General features: G+C 46.8%; 1 protein-coding gene across 2 annotated transcripts in view; it reads right to left on the bottom strand.

Annotated features, from left to right (window-relative positions):
* The window catches only part of Abl1 (ABL proto-oncogene 1, non-receptor tyrosine kinase), a 103386-nt gene that overhangs the window by 33997 nt on the left and 47221 nt on the right, over window positions 1-22168 (bottom strand). The window contains exon 1 of one of the 2 annotated variants that reach the window (XM_087652721.1): window positions 4862-5034. Coding sequence (XP_087508847.1) covers window positions 4862-4940 — 79 coding nt within the window. The 5' untranslated portion in view covers window positions 4941-5034. 2 annotated transcript variants of the gene reach the window in all.

Raw genomic sequence — 22168 nt, 5'->3', positions numbered from 1 at the left:
GCTTGTGTGTGTACATGTGTGTGTCTACATACATATGGACATGGTGGGTTTGCGAGGGAGATAGTTTTTTGGTTTTGAGACAGGGTCTAGCTAAATAGCCCTGGTTGTCCTAGAACTCATTTTGTAGATCAGGCTGGCCTCAAACTCATAGGGAGGGAACCATCTTCCTCTGCTCATAAGTGCTGAGTGTTTGTGTGTGCTGACTATGAATGTGTGTACACATGTATGTATAAAGACCCTCTCATGACCTAATGCGTCGGCCCCACCCCATGCTAGGGTTGCAAGCACAAACACTGACCTGGCTTAGTGACGCATTTTTAAACCGATCTATTCCTGTTTTCCCACACCCACCTCAAATCAGCAACAATACCAGCTCAATTCCAGACTCAGTTCTTTCTACTTACACTGGTGTTTTTTGTCCAAACAGATATCTGTGTGAGGGACCTGGAGCCACAGTCAGAAGCTGCCATGTGGGTGCTGGGAATTAAACCTGCACCCTCTGGAAGAGCAGTCAGTGCTCTTAACTGCTGACTTATCTCTCCAACCTCCACAATGACACAATTTTTAAAAGCTCTGAGCAGCACAGGATTTTAGTTTGTAAATGCCCAGGGCTGTGGAAATATTTCTTCCTTGGCAGAAAAGAAAGATACTGACCAAAAATCAATGGGAATGCTTCTTTTGGTTCTTTTTTTTTTTTTTTCCCCCGGAGCTGGGGACCGAACCCAGGGCCTTGCGCTTCCTAGGCAAGCGCTCTACCACTGAGCTAAATCCCCAACCCCGGGAATGCTTCTTGTACCATTAAAATATTCACCATGGGATGGACTAAGGAGAGGATCAAGGATCCTCGAAGAAGGAGGATACTGAAGAGATGGCTCAGTGTCTAAGAGTACTAGGTGCTCTTCTAGAGGCATTCCCGACGTCCACAGTGGCTCAAGCCATCTGCAACTTCAATTCCAGAAGATCAGAAGCCCTCTTCTGACCTCCACACAGCGCCAGGCATCACATATGATGCACAGACACGCAGATAAAAAAATGATAAGATAATTAAATTCTAAAATCTAAGAAGACAAAGCATTAATTTTCTTGCGTATCTATTTTTAAATTTTGAAATAATTTATTAACAAGAAAAATTATGGGTGAGTCTACTCAATTCTATCATTACTTCAGCCATTAAAGAAATGGGTAAAGTCTCCATTTTTTTTTTAATTGCTAAAGATCTGTTTACAATAACAACAGCTTACAGTTACTGGCTCTTGCTCAGTGACAGGCGCTGGATTGAACAATTTACATGTCTCTCAACAATGAGGTAGAGACTACTGTGAGCCTCATTTTATGTCAGCTGCTCAGAGAGCACCCCAGCTAAATCATCTGAGAGGATGGCTGGCTCCTGGGGGTGCCTGGCTCCACAACTGTCTACTTCAGGGACCCAGGGGTGGGAGGGGAGGTCTGATGCTGCCAGGACTTGGAAGGGAAAGCCTAACAATGTCTGAGGGCGCCAAGGAGCAACCCCCAACAGTTCAGTGGAAATGCACGTTTTTGCCTCAGCTGTTTTTCAAGTGGTCAACTGGGATTCTCATGGGTCCTTAAAGCAACCCACAGGCTAGAACGAGGAAGTCTCCTGACTTGAACAAAAGAAAAGAAAGCCAAGCAAGTCAGGGTAGGATGGGGTTGGGGAAGGGGGAATCTTTTAAAGCCAACTTCTAAAGTGCTGTCACCAAAGTGCTCTGATGGTCTTCCCTTGGGAAATCAACAGGGCTAGTCTGAGAAATAAGTGAGGATGTCTGGGGTCACAAACTGTCACATTGAAAAAGCTCAATGATATTAACATAACCCAAAATGACCAAGATTGACCTGCTAGGTAACAGAAAGAGCTTGGGATCCTCTTGTTCCTGAACAAGGGAACAAAAGTGGTGAGCTCAGGAGAGGACTCAGAGCCCAGTTCTAAAAGCAGAGCCATGCGGCTGGCACTGCAGGAGGTGCTGGCTGCACAGTCTCAAGCTGAGAAGCTTCAGCGGGCTCTTCAAATAAATGAGAAAGGTCAACGTGAGTTCACTCTGCAGACCGCACAGAGCTCACAGAGTCCATACGCATCCCTGTACTAGCGGATGGATACAGGCAAGGCGGTGAGTAGACCTGGAGACCCAAGTTCACAGAGAAGGAACACTGACAACACTGGGGTTCAAGGTGGACCAAAGACTAAAGCTGATAGTCATTCTGGACAGAGACTTCAGAAGAGCGAAATTCCCGCATCACAAAGGGTTCTTAGAAATATAAGCTACTTCTAGAGGGGCACAGTTCTCTTAGAAAACCAAACCAAAAAATAATAATTGCCTCTAGGAAGAGAATAGGAGAGCCAATTAATTTCCATTAAATATTCTTTCAGAATTTCCTTACAAGTATTCTTATGCTTGCTTAAAATTGTTAATGGTCCTGTTGCTTTATGAAAGTAGATGTTTTCCTAATAACAGATGCAGAAAGGGAAGACTGGTCTAGCTTAGGCCCTAGCTGAGCTCGTCTGAAGACAGCATTGAATGATCCACAGTATTTCCCACAGGAGACAAGTGATCCGTTATTAGCACAGAGAGGCTAAGAGTGGGCTTTCTGGGCCAGCCTAGGTGCTCAGCAGGCTGAGGCAAGAGGATGCCAAGTGCAAAGCCTGTCTCTGCTACAGACTGAGTCCACAACCTGACTGGACAACTTGGCAAGTCCCTGTCTTGAAATTCAAAAGTTGGCAGGGGCCTATGGGTGTAGTTCAAGGCCCTGGCTTCCAATGCCCAAAAGACTAACTTACCGACTGACTTTGTTTTCCCTCTCTCCCTCCCTTCCTCCCTTCCTTCCTTCCTTCTTTCACAGCGATTCCCAGATGGTATAAGTTCAAATCCTGGGACCACCACTTGCTAATTCTGTCATCTCAGAGACATCACCTAACTTTTTGGTGCCTCATTTTCTTATCTACAAGATGAGATAGCCAGAACCACCACAGGAAGTCAGGAAGTGAGGTCATGTGGAGTGCAGACAATGCGTGGCCCACGATAGCCCTCTAACTGCTACTGTTGTCTTGCTGCCCATGCCTTCTCTGCCCAAGGAGCAGGGAGTGTACATTTGGTAATAATGGAAAATTCACCATATTCAATTCTCTCCCTGGCCTGGGAGGCCTAGGTCCCCGAGTGGGTGTCAATGAACTGATTGATTGATTTAGGATGTAAGCAAAAAATGAAAAGCCCAGATTACTTCCCCAGATTCTGGCAACAGCTCTCTTCCCCAGAGACAGACAGCACTTCCGTCTTCAAGACATAATTACACTGAGGCTGGCTTGATTCCGTCAGCTACAAAACAAGAATTCCTTCTACCTTTTTGAACTTAGTGAGCAGAAAGAGCTCCTGGAGAGACACCTTCCTGGACAAGGCCTTACAAAACCAAAGTGAGAACAACACTTCTTTGGAACTTGGCAATGCTAGAATTCAATTTAAAGTATGTTGGAATAAAAATGGATTTTTTTTCCTCCTAAAACAAGAATTAAACCAACCAGATAGTCACTAAACTCTACTTTACCCCCAGGAACAAGCTGAGACCTAAGCAAAGCTGTGATGTGACCTAACTTTGCAGTTACAAAAGTCCATTCATCTCCGCCTCCAGCGGCCTCAAAATGGAGATAGTGCCTCTGACTAACTGGATACAGATGGGGAGGAGAGATGTGCGTAGAATGTGGAGCAACTTGGAAAAAATAAGCAACACAGTAACTGAGGATGACTCTGGCCCCTCAGATGCCAATTCTGGGGACAAATAAACCATCTTCCTCCCTCTGATGTTAGGCCCTGAGCTCAGCCATCCACACCAAGCTCCTCTGAGGAATCCAGTCCCTGGAGTCAAATGCACAGCTTGTAGCAGAGGGAGAACATGTACCACCTGTGCTGGGCACTTAAGTAGACATGGGTTGGGAGGGGCTGTAGGCCTTTGAGTGAAGAGTTGGGAGGGAGGAGGGGTGGGGAAGCAGGTTAGGTATTGAAAAGTCTTCAATTCTTTACAATTCAAAACGGGAGAAGTCCAAGCTGTTCTGAAGTAAACTTTACATTTCTAGCCCTATCTTGACTCTTACGTGGAAGAGGCAGAAAAGCCAGGGCGTCGCACATCTGTGAGCTCTGCCCTTCTGAAGAAAGCAGCAGTGCCTACGAGAGTCAACCATACTCTAACAGGCCTGCCAGGCCCAGTCCCCAGTACCGTCCCCTCAGCCTTCTCTCTTGTCATCCTTTTAGACTTAAACACTAAAGACAACAGGAAGGAGGCATGGAATTAGAGGAACAGGGTAAAGCAGATAAAAGCAACAGGTTCCGGATTCTAAGTTTAAGCAAAGAACAAAACATGAGGGGCTCCCTGACCAACCACCAAACTAGATGCTCGAAACTCCTGGAAATACAAGCAAAACCATTCTCTTTCCCTTCTGAAAAGAGAGAATTCCCAAGACCTCTTCGTGGTCTGCAGAAAAGTGGGGGTGGGGGTGGAAAGTTCACACGAAATTCTGTACCCATAAATGGTAGAGCGGGATCCCTTTGTACGCGGCACTTGGTGGAGGTCCACCTTTGTGACACAATTCCCAGTTGGCAGTGGAAACGCCACAACGTGGGCTCACGAGGACCTAAAGGCCTGTAGCGCTGGCTTTTTCAAACTTTCTGGGCAGGAGCCACACCATGCGCTGGGACCTTGCCAGCGCCAGAGCCGCGGCTCTCTCACTCTCTCTGGAAGTCAGAAAAAGCCACCAGCACCCGCGGAGGCCTCAGAGGGAGAAGACTAGGAACCTAGAATGCACAGAAAGCGGGTGGGCAGGCCACTCCTGGTTGGTCCCCACGCCCAGGCCGGGATTTACCTTCTAGGTAGCAGCTGGAGGACGAAGAGAGCCCCTTCTTGGATTTGCAGCCCACCAACTTCAAGCAGATCTCCAACATGGTCCCGCGGCCACGGCGAAGGCCCCACCGCCTGGGCCCCCAGCCCCGCCAGGCCGCGCTCTACGCGCTCCCAGCACGGCCCGCGCCCCGGCCCGCGTCCCGCCTCCCGCCTAGGCCCGTAACAAAGGGCCCTGCGCTCCGCCCCGCCCGCCCCTTAACCCCTTCCAGGCAGAAGGCAGGCTCCACGCCCTCCCAGGGTGGCGCAGCCCTTGTTGCCGCGTGTCCAGGAAGGTCGGTGGAAATGCAAATTCCTCTCCACTTACCAAGACTGATCTCGCTTATATTTGGGGAGCAACTGTGATTAAACCTAAAGTGGGTGTCTGAGGTATGTGAACAGTCAGGGCTGGACCCCACTAATACCGGACGCTGCTCCAACCATCCGTTTAGACCTGGAGATGTGAGTTTTAGTTTAGGGAACTGTCTCTACAGTGCATGTTCATTGTGGGCTGAAGAGGCGGCCCTTCCTGACCTCATTTTCAGGAGAACTTTCCCTCTGTTTTCAGTGCCACGGGTAATCAGCGTTTGAATTCATTTCACGGTGTTTTTGCCTTTTCCTAAACGCTGGCTTACCAGAGGTTACCAACAAGATTTTAATTAAGCAATGGTCATAGCAGTGGGCTACTGGCACTAAGTTGGTGGGAAACAAGGACCCCAACTACAGCCAATCTAATAAAAACTCACCCATGTTCTAATGACAAAGGGAAAATAAACTTATGAGATAAGCCATATAACCAAGTCTGGTCCAATCTTTGCACTTGAAGAGATGACCTGTACTGGGATGGTTCTCTATGAGAAGTATTCCATGTGCCTTGCCACCCATGGGACCTGTGCACTGTAACCCTGTGAGGAAAGTCAGATCCTGACCCTGGTTCTTCATGTGAAAATAGACAGTCTAGAAGGTCACATGGTGGAAACCAGAAGACATGTGCTCAACTAGGATCTGCCTGGTTCCAAAGTTTGGCCTCTTGGCTACTAAGCGGACAGCACTGGGTAGCTAGAGCCATGATCACATGGCAAAAGTTATGACCTGTTTCAGAGAAAAATTTGGTTAAAGGACTTTGGTTCCAAAAGAAAGAAAAGCTGGGCAATGGCGGAGCACGCCTTTGATCCCAGCACTTGGGAGGCAGAGGCAGGTGGGTCTTTGAGTTGGAGACCGGCCTGGTCTATAGTGTTCCAGGACAGCCAGGGCTATACAGTGAAACCCTTTAAAAATAACCCCCACCCCAAAAAAACAGGCAAGGATAGGGGACAGGGCGGGACCCTGGTTCCCAGCTGGGCTACCCTACAATACTGATTACTAGGATGTCTGGAGCATCTGCACAGCGAAGGAGCAGGTCTCCACTTAGGTCTACCTAAAACAGCAGGTGTAATCAAGAGTGCCACGTCTGTGTCTGGGACAGGCCTCTCAGCCAGGATGTCACACACTTTTTGTGCTAATCAACACTAACATGTATTTGTGCTGAAGCCAAGTGGACCTACTTTGCTGCTAATACAGGTGCCAGACTAGGCCTCACAAGTACCCAGAACTCATGCCACTCAATCTTCTGGAGAAAAGGACCAGAGTGACCAAGAGACCACGGTCCCAACTGGATACTTTCCTGATCCTGGAAGACCATTTTCTGCGAGCTCCCACATGCTGACTAGTGTTGTCTTGATCCCGCCAACCTCTACGTGATGCCAAAAGTAACACTGAGAGAGGTGCCGCCACTTCCCACGATGCAGGGCCTGCCTGTTCTGCTACCACTTGGAAAGTCCAAGGGTCTTGGATCAGGTTATAATAAAGTCGGTCATAGAGCATATCAGATCACAGGGTTATATTCAGATTGGCAGCTTAATGCCAAGAACTACACATTAAAGGGCATTCTGAAATTCTAACCACATCCTTGAATACTCTTTAATACAAGTCAGATATTCACGTGTGCTGGACTTCATGCTGGGATGTAAGCCTGTTTTTAAAAGCTAATGACTACTACTAATATTCTACTTTTATGGCAATGACCTTATCCTCTGAAATCCTCTCTCAAGGTGAGTAATGCTTCTAAATTGTCTAGATTCGTTACAATTAAGATAAAAAACTATTCAATAGGCCAGGCAACACACTCAAGCAGCAGCGCTCATGGTAGCCATTGCCAAGTTGCACACAAACACAAACTGACTGAACTTCTATCCAGCTATAGCTTTTGAACTCTTGCAAGATAGGGAGAGTGCTGTGTACAAGCACATATCTGCATACATGCAGGCAGATTGCTGTATACATAATAAATAAATATTAAAAAAAAAAAAGAACTTGGCACCTAAGCTTCCATGTCTGAGCACAGCAGAACCCTGTCTGTGTTGCAGCCTACTGATTCAGAATGTGTGGGCTAAACTGCTAAAGCCCCAGAGGACCCAACCAGGGGCCATTTTGGAAGAAGGAAGGAAAGGCTGCTACTGGATCCTATCAGGAATGGGACAGACCTGGATGGATGGATGGATGGATGGATGGATGGATGGATGGATGGATGGATGGATGGATGGGCGGGCAAGCCAGCGGGCGGGCAGATGGACAGACAAACTCCATGAATTTGGAACTCATCTGAAAACAACTTGTAGATTTAAGAAATACATCACAGTAGAAGTAATAAAAGAGGGACTCTAAAATTTTAGATTGGATTTATTTTAAATTTGGGGTTCAATCTCTTTTTTAAAATGGGGCAGGCACCCACCATAGCAGTGGGTCAAGAGGAGGCAGGAATGTGGTAGAGGGACTGGAGTGGGAGTGGGAGTGGAGGAAGGTAGGTGAGTCTGGCTAGAGGGGCGGCCTGGGCCCTCCACAGCTGAACCTTGCATCTTTTCAGCACAGCTGGTTGTGCTGAAGGAACAGGGATGGTCTGTTTCACAAGTTGAGCCAATACAGCCCACAGCCTCTCACTGTTGGCCAGTTTCTCTAGCTTGGACCATCTGTCTGTGTGGAGCTGATCACAATAGCTACACCACTTCACTGCCCTACAAGGACGCATGTCCCTGGTAACTCTTGGAACCTTTCAGTCATAACTGTTTGTCTGCAGTCATGGATCACTAAGGTCCAGTGACTCCAGTCAGGCAACTGACAAGGCCAAGCTGTAGAGCTTGGATAAGCTTAGGCCATGTTGGAGACCTGCTTGAAGCTGGTGGGCTGCAAACCCAAGAAGGGCTGTCCTCCAACTGCTACCTGGAAGGTACACTCTGGTGGGAGTGCTGGGGGACCCTCCAGGACTGTCCTGCCTGTGCCCTGCATGCTCTAGGTCCCTAACCTTCCCCTTCTGAGGTCTCAGCAGGTACTTGTGGGTTGAGCAGACAGCCTCATTTAGAGCCCCGATTTCCTCATCCGTGAGGTAGTGGGAGTGTCCTAAGAGTGGTCTCCACAGTGGAAATAACATATGGAGGCCTTAATACAGAAGGTGCATAGTGGCTGCTATAGCATTTTCCAGAGAACTCTGCACTAGTTAAGGACAGCACTCCTGCATGAGTACTGGGTGTATGTTGAGACACAAATGAATACTTTGCATCAAGAATGACTGGAGATGGGACTGGAGAGACAGCTCAGTGGTTAAGAGTACTGTCTGTTCTTTCAGAGGTCCTGGAGTTCAATTCCCAGCAACCATAGTGGCTCACAACCATCTGTAATGGGATCCGATGCCCTATTCTGGTGTGTCTGGAGACAGTGACAGTGTGCTCATATATAAAAAAAAATAATAAATCTTTTAAAAAAATGACTGGAGACAGCACAACATGAATTAGCTCTGTGGTGGTTTGTACTTGCTTGGCCTAGGGAATGGCACTATTTGGAAGTGTGGCCTTGTTGGAGGAAGTGTGTCACTGTGTGTGTGGGCTTTAAGACCCTCATCCTAGCTGCCTGGAAGCCAGTCTTCTCTCACCAACCTTCAGATGAAGATGTAGAACTCTCAGCTTTTCCTGCACCATGACTGCCTGGGCGCTGCCATGCTCCTGCCTTGATAATGGCCTGAACCTCTGAACAGGCAGCCCCAATTAATGTCCTTCCTTCTAAGAGCTGCCTTAGTCATGTGTCTGTTCATAGTAGTAAAGCCCTAACTAGGACGCTCTGGAAGGAGAGTAGAGTCGGGGTTGCTCGGGTTCAAATGTCATAGAGCCTACCTGACATCTACAGCTGACGTTTGGGAGACTGAGACTTAGACGTAACCAGCCCTCCACCCTCATCTTCACCAGCCTCTTCCAGACTCAACACACCGTGTACATGCACACTGCAGGCTGTCCTGCATATCATAATGCTCCTTGTCTGGTCCATCCTCTTGGGATGTCTAGACTGTGATTCTCAGTGAGGACCCAAAGCAAATTCTCTTTCTAGAAAACTTCATAATTTGGAAGGTGGAGGCAAAAGATCAAGAGAACAACTTAGGCTAAGGAGACCCTGTCTTAGAAAACAAAACAAAAATCTCATATACTATATATATACATGACTTTACTATATTTTATAAGTAAAGGGTATAAACCTATTTGGTCAAAAAAAAAACCTGGGTTGGGGATTTAGCTTAGCGGTAGAGTGCTTGCCTAGCAAGCGCAAGGCCCTGGGTTTGGTCCCCAACTCCGAAAAAAAACAAAACAAAACAAAACAAAACTTAGTTTGATGAATAATAGTGCATCCATGTTAATCACTTTTTACTTTTAATCAACGTAATATATACACTCTGCTAAAAAAATCAAGCAGCATGAAGGTTCTTTTAATAGTCTTAAGATTAAAATTAAACCTACGCATGGTGGCACCCATCTTTGATTTCAGCACTCCAGCATCAGAGGCAGGTGGATCTCTGAGTTCAAGGCCAGCCTGGTCACATAGGGGATTTAGGCCAGTCAGGGTATACTCTGAAAACCTACTGAGAAAGGAGGGAAGAAAGAGAGGAAGGGGAGAGGGAGGGAGAAAAGAGAGGTGAGAAGGGAGTGACAGAGACACAAAGACTAAAACTAGTCCTGCAGCGTACTCTGGTCTGGTCACAGAAATGCCTCCTTTGGGTGTCTAATCTTAACACTTTGCTGCTCTGGGCTCACTAAGTCACATCACTTACTAACTCAGTAGAGCAGCATTACACAAAGGTCTAAAGCAGACCTGAATACAATTGTGACAGTCTAGCTGGGTATAGAATCCTCAGCTAATTGGAATTTCCCACAAAGTGGTAATAGTGGCATTCATCTTAATCCCAGCACTTAGAGAGCAGACAAAAGAAGGGTGGGGAATAATTTCCCTAATTTTGAAGATATTTCTCCATTGTTTTCTAAGTCTACAAGATCGCCATTTAGAAATGCAATCCTATTCTGACGTCTGAGCCTTCATAAAATAGCTTGCTTTTCTCTTAGAACACTTTTAGAATAGAATTTTCTTTCCCCTTTGGCATTCATAAACTTCACAATGATGTGTCTTGGAGTAGATAGTAGATCTCTTTCATAAACAGTACTTGGGTACCCAAGAGCTATCTAGATCAGAGTGACATCATGAGTTTAGGAAAGCACTTCTCTAAGCTCTGAAGATTTCCCTTTAAAGAAATACGATCAGTGTTAGGAGAGTATGTGTGCCACCGCATGCTTGTGGAGGTTGCAGACTCACCTCTGCCTTTCTATCTTTCTATATATTCTGGGAATTGAACTCAGGCCCCAAGCTAGTGTGGCAAGTACCTTTAACCGCTGGGCCATGTCACCAGCCCCAATTTTTTCTTATAACTGTCTTCTAACTTCTGTTTATTGTTGTTATTATTATTACTTAATTCTCTTTCTGAACTTCTTGCCACTTGGACACTCTCACCCTGGAAGGGGCTTTTAACCTCATTATTGTCTTCCTTGGATTTCTTGTACATGTCTTTATGTTTTACATTTTAAGGTAAATTTGATTTTCAAATCTTTGGTAAAATTTTAAATTGGAGTTATAATTGGTTTTTTTTGTTTTTTGTTTTTTGTTTTTTGTTTTTTTTTTGGTTCTTTTTTTCGGAGCTGGGGACCGAACCCAGGGCCTTGCGCTTCCTAGGCAAGCGCTCTGCCACTGAGCCAAATCCCCAACCCCAATTGTTTGTTTTTTGACACAGGGCCTCTCTATAGCCTTAGCTGTCCTGGAGTTCACTGTGTGAACCAGACTGGCCTTAAACTCACAGAGGGCCACCTGCCTCTGCCTCCCAAGTGCTGGGATTAAAGGCAGCACTGCCCAGGCAATGTTTTTATTAGTAAAATATTGATGCTTAGGACTTCAGGGCTATCTCAGCTACATAGTGAGTTCAAGGCTTACCCGGGCCACTTAAGACTCTGTTACACGAACAACAGAACAACGATTTACAACAAAAACAACAACAACAAAAAGTATTTTTCTTCTGCTGTCGGTAGCACATGCTGTTTGATGCTGTGCTGTCCCTAGGGACCAGAAGACATGTCCTTTCGAGCCCCTCTTGCATGTCTCTATTCCCACTGAGCTCCTGGGTTTTGTGCATCTATTTCACTTTTTCTAATCATTTAGAGAATTCTCAGAATTTTCAGTGAAACTTGGGTGTTCATTCATTATCTACAAGGACTTAGACTTAAGTCCTGGATCTGGAAGGGGGTACCACACTTTGAGGGAAAGAGCTGAGCAGCCCCCACTGCTGGGATCTGGGGGCACTTTTCTGGAGCCATTCCACTTTTTCAATCTGTTGTCTGCTAAGGCCTTGCCCAGCAGGCCCTGGAAGAGGCTGGGCATCTCACCACTGTGCGGACTTTCAACAACAAACCCCATTCTTAACTATACCACTATGACTAGCCACAGGCTTACCTGAATCCAGCCTGCTTAGCAGGCTCCTGAGCCCACAGCATTATGGGAAACACGCCATCTCATGTGACTGAGGTGGAGTAGCGTGCAGGGCTGGGGGCCCTGTGAGAAGTCTCAACACCTTTGCAGGTTACCCTCTCCAATCCTGAGCGTTCCTCAGTTCCCCACCAGTGTACAGGGCTCTCAGAGGTCAGGCTGCCGCTCTGGGCTGCCTCCCATTCCCCAGCACACGCTGCATTTGTTACTCACTTCCATCTTCCTTCAGGCTCCCTTTATCCTTACACATCTTCAGTTTAAAAACTATATTTCTATGTGTGGCTCATGCTCACAGTCCTAGGACTCAGGAGTCTGAGGTCAGAAAGACTGCCATCAGTCTGAGGTCTAGCTGGGCTCCACAGTAAAGTAGGCTCAAAGCAGCAAAACCTTCCTGTCATTTCAGTGGGGCAGGAAGAGGGATGGAGAAACAGTCCCTTCTCATAGACAGCTCTGTGCATCTTACAGGTGTCGCAGCGGTGCTTGAGGCTAAACAACTTGCATCAAGTCACCCGCACTTTGGTAGCAAAACCAGGGATGGAACCCAAACCCTAAAGCCCTTTCTTAAGTTTTCTTCACAGATAACATCCACTAGACCCCATAATTAACAAGAATGTGATGGTGAGGAGATGGGTTAGTCAGTAGTGTCTGTCATGCATGTACAGGACCTGGGGTTGGATCTCCAGCACCCACCTAAAAGCTAAGCCTAGTGGGAGGTCTGTAACCCTGGTACTGTGGAGGTAGAGACAGGAAGACCCCTGGGGTCTGCTTAACAGCCTCTTATCCAACTAAGAGCTACAGGCTCAGTGAGAGGCCCTGCCTTAAAAAACTGAGAGTGACTGGAGAAAACACTCAGTGTTGGCCTGGGACCTCAATGCAAGGCGCTCGCACACATGCACACACACGTACACACACGTACACACACACACACACACACACACACACACACACACACACACACACACACACACACACACGGCCATCAGGGTGTGAGGTAATCAAGAAGACATTGGGCTGAAAAACTAAAACTGTTTCAGTGAACAGGTCTCAGCTTCGCTGATGAGGATCCAGGCTCCAAGTCCTTACATCCACTCACATGGGCATCTTAAGGTTTGCTTGTAAATAGGAATCTTATTAAACACAAATAACACAGAGCCCAAGAGCACTCTTGTTCTATTCTAAGGCCCAATTTCAACTGTAGTTATTTTTCATGCTTGCACAAATGTCTGTTTTCCTGTCCTTGGGTTCATTCTGCAGTGAGGGTCAAATAATTTGTGATTATTTGAAATACTATTTTGTTTTCTTCTCACCTGAATATTGAATAAAGATTTAAGTCTCCATAGCCAATGTTAGCACAACCCTTTAAATGCTAACATTCAGAAGACTGAAGCAAAAAGATCATGGATTCTAGGTCAGCATCAGCTGGTAGCCCCTATCTCCACCAAAAAAATAAAAAATAAATAAAATAAAAAAAATATATATATATGAAACTATTAAAGCCCTACATCCTTAGAGCTAACATCTGTGAAATAAGAAGTTTCACGGGGGAACTTACAAGCCCAAATGGACTCTGTTACCCTATCATCCTTTTGCTTCAAGGCCAGCAGCACTGTGCTTTGCTACTGGGGTTTGGTTAACTTGGAACTGGGAAGCTAACAGTTAATGTCTTTCCTCTCTTTCCCTAAGACTAAAGGAATCTGCACAGTGGCCTAGGAGATCACGTTACTTTTGGGGGTGGGGAAGAAGGCAGCTGGAGAGGAGTGCAGAGAGAGGGCTCCAAGGGAAAGAAAACAAGCTGTCCAACTCTCTGCATAGTGTAAACTCAGCTGGGAGGAGGAGGTAGAAGCGCCATGTTTACCCAAGTTATCAGCCCATGGTGCCCTCCCTTGGTCTGGCAGCCTAGTACTGCACCCAAGCAAGCAAAAGCTTGGGACCTGAGGAATGTAGCTTATGTTCGAGTCTTAAAAGGATCTGCACTGACCGTTTGGCTGGCAATGTTTTAGACACAAGAATAGATGGGGCTAAGTCTTCCCTCCACTCAGAAAAGCAAGGACAGTACTTAGACAAGCCTGCTCTTTCTCCTTAAAGTGGCAGGTGGAGCACATCGATGATTCACAACCACGTTATGAACACGGAAGGAAGGGCAGCAGTTGACCTGAAGAGACTACTCAAGGAACAGTGTGCTTAGCGCCAGGAAAGGGCCACATCTGGGTTCCTGTGCCCCCTGAACAGAGAAGACAAAACTGGGCTTGCTTCCCAAAGGTCCCTTTCCTACCAGCTAACACAGAAGGTGCATGGCACCTCACAGGGTCTCCAAGTGATCTCCACTAAGTGTGATTCCCTAAGTGTGGCAGCAGTGGGTTTTGTGTCTCCAGAGGAGTGATGAAGCATTATTGCTGGTGCATCTGTGAGGACAGGGTTAGATGGGATGAGCCTTTGAGTGAAGGGACGGCCCTTATCCTATCAGCAGAGGGCCTCACAAAAGGCAGAAAAAGGAGGGTGATGTTTACCTTCCCTGGGTCTGACTGCTTGAACAGGACAGGATCTTCTGCTCTCCATGTTCCCAATTCAAGACATTTGTATCTCACACTGCCCTCGGGTCTCAGACCTCTAAAAACACCACCAGCTTTCTCTAGCGTGCAGTGTGGATGGTGGGACTCCAGGGCCTAAATTCTCATGAGTCCAAACTTAAAATATCTCTCCAGAGAACATAGGGGAGAAATTGTATCAGTTTGAGGAATGCAAATCCATGTATCCTACCATGAATCTGATACATAACTACATCCCAAAATGCAACGAACCCTTCCTGCCCAGTTAGAGCATGTTCAAACTGGTTTAAAATGGGCAAAAGAGTCATTGGCGTGTCACCAAGAACCAAAACAAATGGGTGATAAGCACCAAAAAAGATGCTCAGGCCAGGCAATGGTGGCACACACCCTTAATCAAAGCAGGAGGGAAGCAGGCAGGTTCAAGGCCAGCCTGGTCTGCTTCTAGGGGACAGAAGCACAGTGAGCTCCCGCTATACACAGTCAGTGAGTTCCCCATGTCCACTGCAGCGAGCTTCCACCTCACCTCACTCCAGGGGCTACAGCCACAAACAAAGCACTAGCAAACGCAAGGCAGGGCAATGGACACACAGTTCCTTTGAAAAGGAGTTTTTCGGGGTTGGGGATTTAGCTCAGCGGTAGAGCGCTTGTCTAGGAAGCACAAGGCCCTGGGTTCGGTCCCCAGCTCCAAAAAAAAAAAAAAAAAAAGAAAAAAAGAAAAGGAGTTTTTCCTGGGGAGATGGACAGACAGATGAGCTCCAGGTTCAGGGAGAGACTCTGTCTCAAAAATTAAGGTGGAGAGCACTGGAGGAAGACACCGATGGTTCTCTGACCTCTGCTCGACATACAGAATTCCAAGACAGATAGGGCTTCATAAAGAGACCACGTCTCAAAACAAAACAACCTAAAGCTGGGATAAAACACTATGAGCTAAGCATCAATTGAAGAGGGAGGAGAGTATATCCACACATGAACTGTGTGAGAATGTTCACAGTAGCCCCAGTCACCAAGGTCCCAATGCCCATCAGGTAGCAAATGAGTAATCAAAAGTGTCCCTCAGTAATGGGGTAAGCTCCAACAGCAAGCAGTGAGGTGCTGGTGCTATGCTACTACCTGGACAAAGCCCTAGAGCATGACAGTCAGTACAGCACCTGCTACACATCAGGAGAACTTAGGTGCATATAACACCTCATACAAAGCCAGATGTGGCAGCACGCACTGGGCAGATGGAGACATGATTACCTAGTGGACTGATGAGTGAGCTCCAAGTTCAGGGAGAGCAATGGAGGAAGAGCCCTAATGAGATCACAGAGCTGTCACAGCCCCACCCTCCTGACACCTCCAGCCAGCACATACACAACGGGTTTCTGCTAGGGAGTGGGGGAGGGGAATGCCATATATACAGATGAGGCCATGGTATTCAGGCTGATCCCAGGAGAGGCACAGGGGAAGCCAGTGCCTGGTACAGCTGGGACCAAGAACATGCCTCCCAGTCAGGAAGCATAAGACAGAGACCACGCCTCCCAGTCAGGAAGCATAAGACAGAGACCACGCCTCCCAGTCAGGAAGCATAAGACAGAGACCACGCCTCCCAGTCAGGAAGCATTCTCAGTGGCATAGCAGCTTCCTATGCTGGGTCTTCAGAGACAGAGAGCAGTGCTCACATACACCGTGGGCCCACCAGTTGAATCCTTGTGGAAACCAAGTATTATATAGAATTGGATGGGTCAAATATTTACAGCATTTAGACCTGCTGTAGGAAAAGTTCTAGAAAATAAACATCATGTTCCTAAAATGCTGAGGCAGCTTTGTCCAATTAGCTTTTAGGATCAATTAACAATCAGTATCTCATGAATCATAGGCTTATAATAAACAAAGGAATTTTAAGAATCAGGCAAATAGGAATTTTCAGTCCTGGTGAGACACCCATGAGACGCTCACTGGGAAACAACAGTTGTGCAAGTCTGGACCTGAGGTCACTCCCCAGAACTCATGTAGGGGTGGAAGACGGAAATTGACATCCAAAAGTTGTCCTCTGATCTCCACACAAGCACTGTGGTATGGAACCCCATCTCACACACACGCACACACACACACACACACACACGCGCACATACACACACACGCGCGCACACACACGCGCACAGACACACACACACAAACAGACACACACACGCGCACATACACACACGCACAGACACACACACGCACAGACACACACACGCGCACACACACACGCGCACACACACACGCACACACACACGCGCGCACACACACGCACACACACACACGCGCACATACACACACGCACAGACACACACACACGCGCGCACATACACACACGCACAGACACACACACACGCGCGCACACACACACGCACGCACACGCGCGCACACACACACACACGCACACACGCGCGCACATACACACATGCACAGACACGCACAGACACACACACACGCGCGCGCACACACACATACACACAGACACACACACACACGTGCACACACGCACAGACACACACTCACGCGCGCACACACACTCACGCACAGACACACACACGCACACACACACACGCGCACATACACACACATACACACAGACACACACGCACACACACGTGCACACACGCACAGACGCACACTCACGCGCGCACACACACTCACGCACAGACACACACACACGCACACACAGACAGACACACACGCGCACATACACACACGCACAGACACACACACGCGCGCACACACACACACACACACGCACACGAGATTTTAATAATAACAATTTTTAGTATTGTTTGGTCTTCTCTTCCATTTTCTCACCCTCTTCAGAGTGGGTAAAGGCAGGCAGGGAAGAAGTGCAGGGTAGCAGGGCCTGGTTCTGTCTGCTTCTGTGGAGCCAGCTCCCTGCTCAGGGCTCACCTATCCAACCTGACCTAAAGGTCACACAGCTCATCACTTACAGGGTACATGAGCTTCCCTCAGGAAAAGCAGTATCACAGAGCTGCAGGTGAGGGGCAGGAGTTGGGGGGCTATATAGTTCTCTTGAGGACAGAAGACACTAGGTCCACCGTTTAGGGGACGAAACCATCCTTTGTCCCATGGTTCCAGATCACTTGTGGGATGCTGGCAGCCCTGCATGGCACACTGTTTGTCTTTCTCATTTCCTGTTCCCAAGAGCCTCATGGGGGAATTTGGCAATATTCCATAAAAGCCAAAATTGCAAACATATTTGCCCTCTGACCCATCAACTCTTCTGTGCATTTACTTTACAAACTTACCTGTGCATGTACACACACACACACACACACACACACACACACACAGCACTGTTTAAATATCAAAAGTATCATTATTAAGTTAAATTCTAGATTAACTTTCCAGTGGGGTGCATGAAACCCCCGAGAAGTGTGTGGGTGGGTACTTGTCAAAAGGGAACAACTGTGAGGCCCTCATGTTCATTCATTTCTTCTCTGAAACTGTCAAGATTCTGCCCATTAACTCCCTTTTCCAATGTGGTTTCAATGTCTGCTGCTCCCCAGGAGAGGTGGCCACCTCTATCTTGGTGGTTGTCAGCATTCCTGGACACCAAACCATAGGATACATGGAGAACACATCACTGTGGAAAAATTGTATCAGAAAGACAAGTAATTAAAATGTCACCAGGGGGCCAGAAAGATGGCTTGTGGATAAGGCTCTTGCCCAGCAAGGACCCCACAGCAACTCCCACAGTTGTCCTCAGATCACAACACATGTGCTGTGGCATACACACATGCACTTGCATACACGCACAAAGATACACACAATACAATATGCATCATTAAGTCATCAGGAAATAAACACTGAGTACTCTGCAAACATTTTCTGGGGAATCTACCGAGAGCTGGTGTTCACCTTGCTCTAAGACTGGGGTTGTTTACCTTGGCTCTAGGACTGGGGTTCTCAAGCTGTGGTCTCAATCCCTTGGAAGGTCAAATGACTCTTTCATAAGGGTCGCCTAAGACCATCAGAAAACATAGATATTTCTATTTTGATTCATAACAGTAGCAAAATTACAGGTATGGAGTACAAATGAAAATAATTTTATTGGGGGGAGGGTCACCACAGCATGAGGTGTTAAAGGCAGCATTAGAAAGGTTGAGAACTGCTGATCTAGGGTCACAGTGGTGACAGGCATGAGAAAATTCCCTCCAAACACCCCCTCCCCAAGAGAACATTCAGGTTGAGAAGAGACACAACAAACTAGGGAAAGGCTGTGAGTCTGCAGAGCTAAACACACAAGAGGGCTGCAGTTCCAGATATGGTGACCAGGAAAGCCATCTCTGAAGATTACCGCAGGTAAAAGAAAGAGGGACGTATGGGACAAGTGCTGTCCTGGCAAAGAGAACTATGTTCAGAGGCTCTGCACAGGAAGGACAACTGGGGGAGGTTCAAGGAAAAGCAGAGGCCAATATGGCTGGACACGTGGAGGGTGTGTGTGTGTGTGTGTGTGTGTGTGTGCGTGTGTGTGTGTGTGTGTACATGTGGAGGGGGGTTATATGTGTGAGCAGATGAAAAGCAAATCTTTAAAGATGAATCTGGAAACAGCTGTGTGAGACCTTCATAACAAAGACTATAAAATACTACAAAAAGAAATGAGAAGTTCTAAACTCCTGGGAGTTTAGAGAACTGCATGCTGGGATGAGACAACTCCAGATGTCGGCTGGGGTTACAGAGTCAATCCTATCTCAACAAAGACCCAGCAGGTTTCTATAGAAATGAATGAGCCTAAACTTAAGGTGCAAACCTGAAGACTGAAATAGACAAAGCGGCTTTGGTAGTAATATGGAAGACTGACACAGTCAACTACAGGTCTGCTATAATCTAAAACAGTAAGTACATCAGCAATCGAAAGGATGGTGAGCAGGAAGTGGACTCTCACACTCGTCCTCAGCCAATTCCCAGCAGTGATGAAATCTGTAGGGAGCAGAGTGACTGCAGCAGCAAGAGGGTGGGGCTTATTCGGCCTCCTGACTGCCACAATGATTAAGCAACAGCTTCTGACACCATACCTTCCCAGATGGCAGTGTCCTCTGATGAGCCAGAGTAAACCCTTCTCTTCTCCCTTTAGGTAGTCTCTTAACAAGATCCTGTGGCACCTAGACAAGGCTGCCCCAGGATGTCCAGATGCTTTGTTAAAGAATTACGGAGCCTGGTAGAGTGGCTAGTAATAGGACTCAGTGGTCAGGAGTGCCTGCTGCTCTTGTAGAGGTCCTGGGTTCAGTTTTCAACACCTAAGTTCAACCACCTATAATTCCAGCTCCTGGGGATCTGACACCCTCTTCTGCTCTTTGAGGGGACCTGCAAGCATATACGCGAGCGCGCGCGCGCGCACACACACACACACACACACACACACACACACACACACACACACACACACACAGACATAATGTTGCTGTACACTATGTAAAGATTATCCTTATGTTATTCAAATGCTGATTTCTCTGCTCCCAGATCTCGTTGCAATCCAGACATGGCATTGTAATGCTTATAATTATCTCCTGCGTGAATGTTGTGTAAACATTGTTCAGCATTTATTCTCTGACTTGTCAATAAAAGCTGATCAGCCAATGGCTGAGAGGAAAGAGAATAAGGCTGGACTTCTGATTCTAGATTGGAAGTGGGGAGGGCTGGCGAGAGGGAGAGGATTCATCACAAGAAAGGGTTCAGGAGACACCATGGGAACATACCTGGAGCAGAGAGAGCCAGACCAATACTAAAATGCAAGTATCTCCGGGATTTGGGCTAAGAGGTAGCCAGATCAGCTTAAAGGAACAGAATAAATTAGTAACTACTCAGCTGCTGTGCCATAAAGCCTATCAAATAATCTTAGTCTCTGTGCATTTATTTAGGAGCTAGCCAGGAGAGAGAAAAGATTATCACTTTAAAAAAATGCTTTTAGGGGCTGGAGAGATGGCTCAGCAGTTAAGAGCACTGACTGTTCTTCAAGAGGACCTGAGTTCAAGTCCCAGCAACCACATGGTGGCTCACAACCATCTGTAATGAGATATGATGCCCTCTTCTGGTGTGTTTGAAGAAGATAGCAACAGTGTACACACATACATTAAATAAATAAATAAATCTTTTAAAACGTTTTTACACACACAAAGATAAAAATGACTTTTAAAAAAGAATTATTCATTCAGATGTGTCTATGAGGAAGCTTTAATGGGAGCTTGGCATTTACACTGGTGGAGAGATCACCCTCCCTAATGTGATGGATCTTTCTCCAATCAATCAACTAAAGGCCCCAGAGTCTGACCCACATTGGAGTTGCCAATTCTTCCTTCTGTTCTGCCTGCAAGGCACCTGTGCTTCACCTTTCCTCTAGCCTCACTTCGAGAGCAGTTCTACCTGGGCCAAAAGCTGGCAACCTTCAGCCCGCAACCACCTCACTGGCTCTCCTGTGCAGAGCAGGGGCCTTGACAACCTCTATAATTCCAAATCCAAAATTTCTCACTTTTCAGGACAGACAGACAGAGGGAGAGGAATGGGGGGAGGCATGTGAAAGCCAGAAGAGGTGCTGGATCCCCCAGAGCTGCACTCACAGTGACAGCTGCTTAAGACTGTCAGCTCTGTATGCCAGGGACTGAACCTGGATCCTCTGCAAGAGCAGAAAGCATTCCTAACTGCTGAGCCTCCCAGACCTATGGCAAATGTCTTTCCACACACAAACATGCACACTACTGAATCTGACCCTTTGTGATTCTGATGAAGAGATGACACTGCTCGTTATATGTCCTTTAAAGGCCTCCCTCTAAGCCACGTTACAGCTTCACATATTTCATCCCGGAAAACCTGCCTAATGTCCATGGATGGGGAAAGGTGAACAATTCTTGTTTTTTTCTTGTGCCTAGAAATTTTTACTTATTAATTTATTTATTTTGAAGACCCAGTCTCAGCCCAGGGTGTCTGGGACTCAGCATTCAGCAAAGATGACCTTGAAGTCCTGATCTTTCTGTGTTCACCTCCCATTTGATGGAACTATAGGTATCTGCCACCACAGAAGCTACTAAACTTTAATTAGTTGATAATAAATACAATTAAATGAAGAAATATGAGCATGTCTACAACAAATGTGGTTTATCTATTCTAAAAAAACTATTCAACTACTAAGAAGGAGCAATGATGAATTGTGTCCTAAGTTGCTGGCCATATTAAACATGTTAAACATCAATAGCTTTACTCCTGCAAAAACCAGATAAATCTTTCAGAAGAACCAGTAAGTATGGCCTAGAGAGATGGCTTGGAGGATAACAGGACTTGCCATACAAGCATGAGTACCCCAGTACAGGTCCCAGCACTCACATTAAAAAGCTGGGTGTGGCTGCACACACCTACACCCTCAAATTAGATGGGACAGAGAGGAGGGCCTGGAGGTGCTTGCCTGTCATCAGCTGAGCTCCTAGGTCAGAAGAGGCCCTGTCTCAAAGAAATAGTAAAGATGATAGAGAAAGACACCTGATATCCCACTCCAGCCTCCAGGAGCACATACATGTGCAGCTAGCACAGGCACATGTGCACACACGCACACACAGGCACACACACACACACACACACACACACACACACACACACACACACACACACGATATACAAAAGAAAAAAGCATTGAATCTCCTGACTGTAAAATGACCAAGTTACCCCCTCAGACAATGAATTCCTTTCCTCTTTATCATCAATGAGACTTAATAGCTTTCTGGCATTTTGGGGACTTGTGTTCACAAAATGTTCCATATTTTTACAAAGTTGTCTTTATAATAATTTTACTTATCATTGTGTTTCCAAATTACTGCCTTTCCCTGCTCTGTCTGTGGCTTTGCCAG

The sequence above is a fragment of the Rattus norvegicus genome, chromosome 3 (assembly GCF_021556685.1).
Source record: "Rattus norvegicus strain SHRSP/BbbUtx chromosome 3, alternate assembly SHRSP_T2T, whole genome shotgun sequence".
Taxonomy (NCBI): domain Eukaryota; kingdom Metazoa; phylum Chordata; class Mammalia; order Rodentia; family Muridae; genus Rattus; species Rattus norvegicus.
The sequence above is the reverse complement of the archived record's forward strand: the minus strand, read 5'-3'. Positions and strand labels throughout refer to the sequence as shown.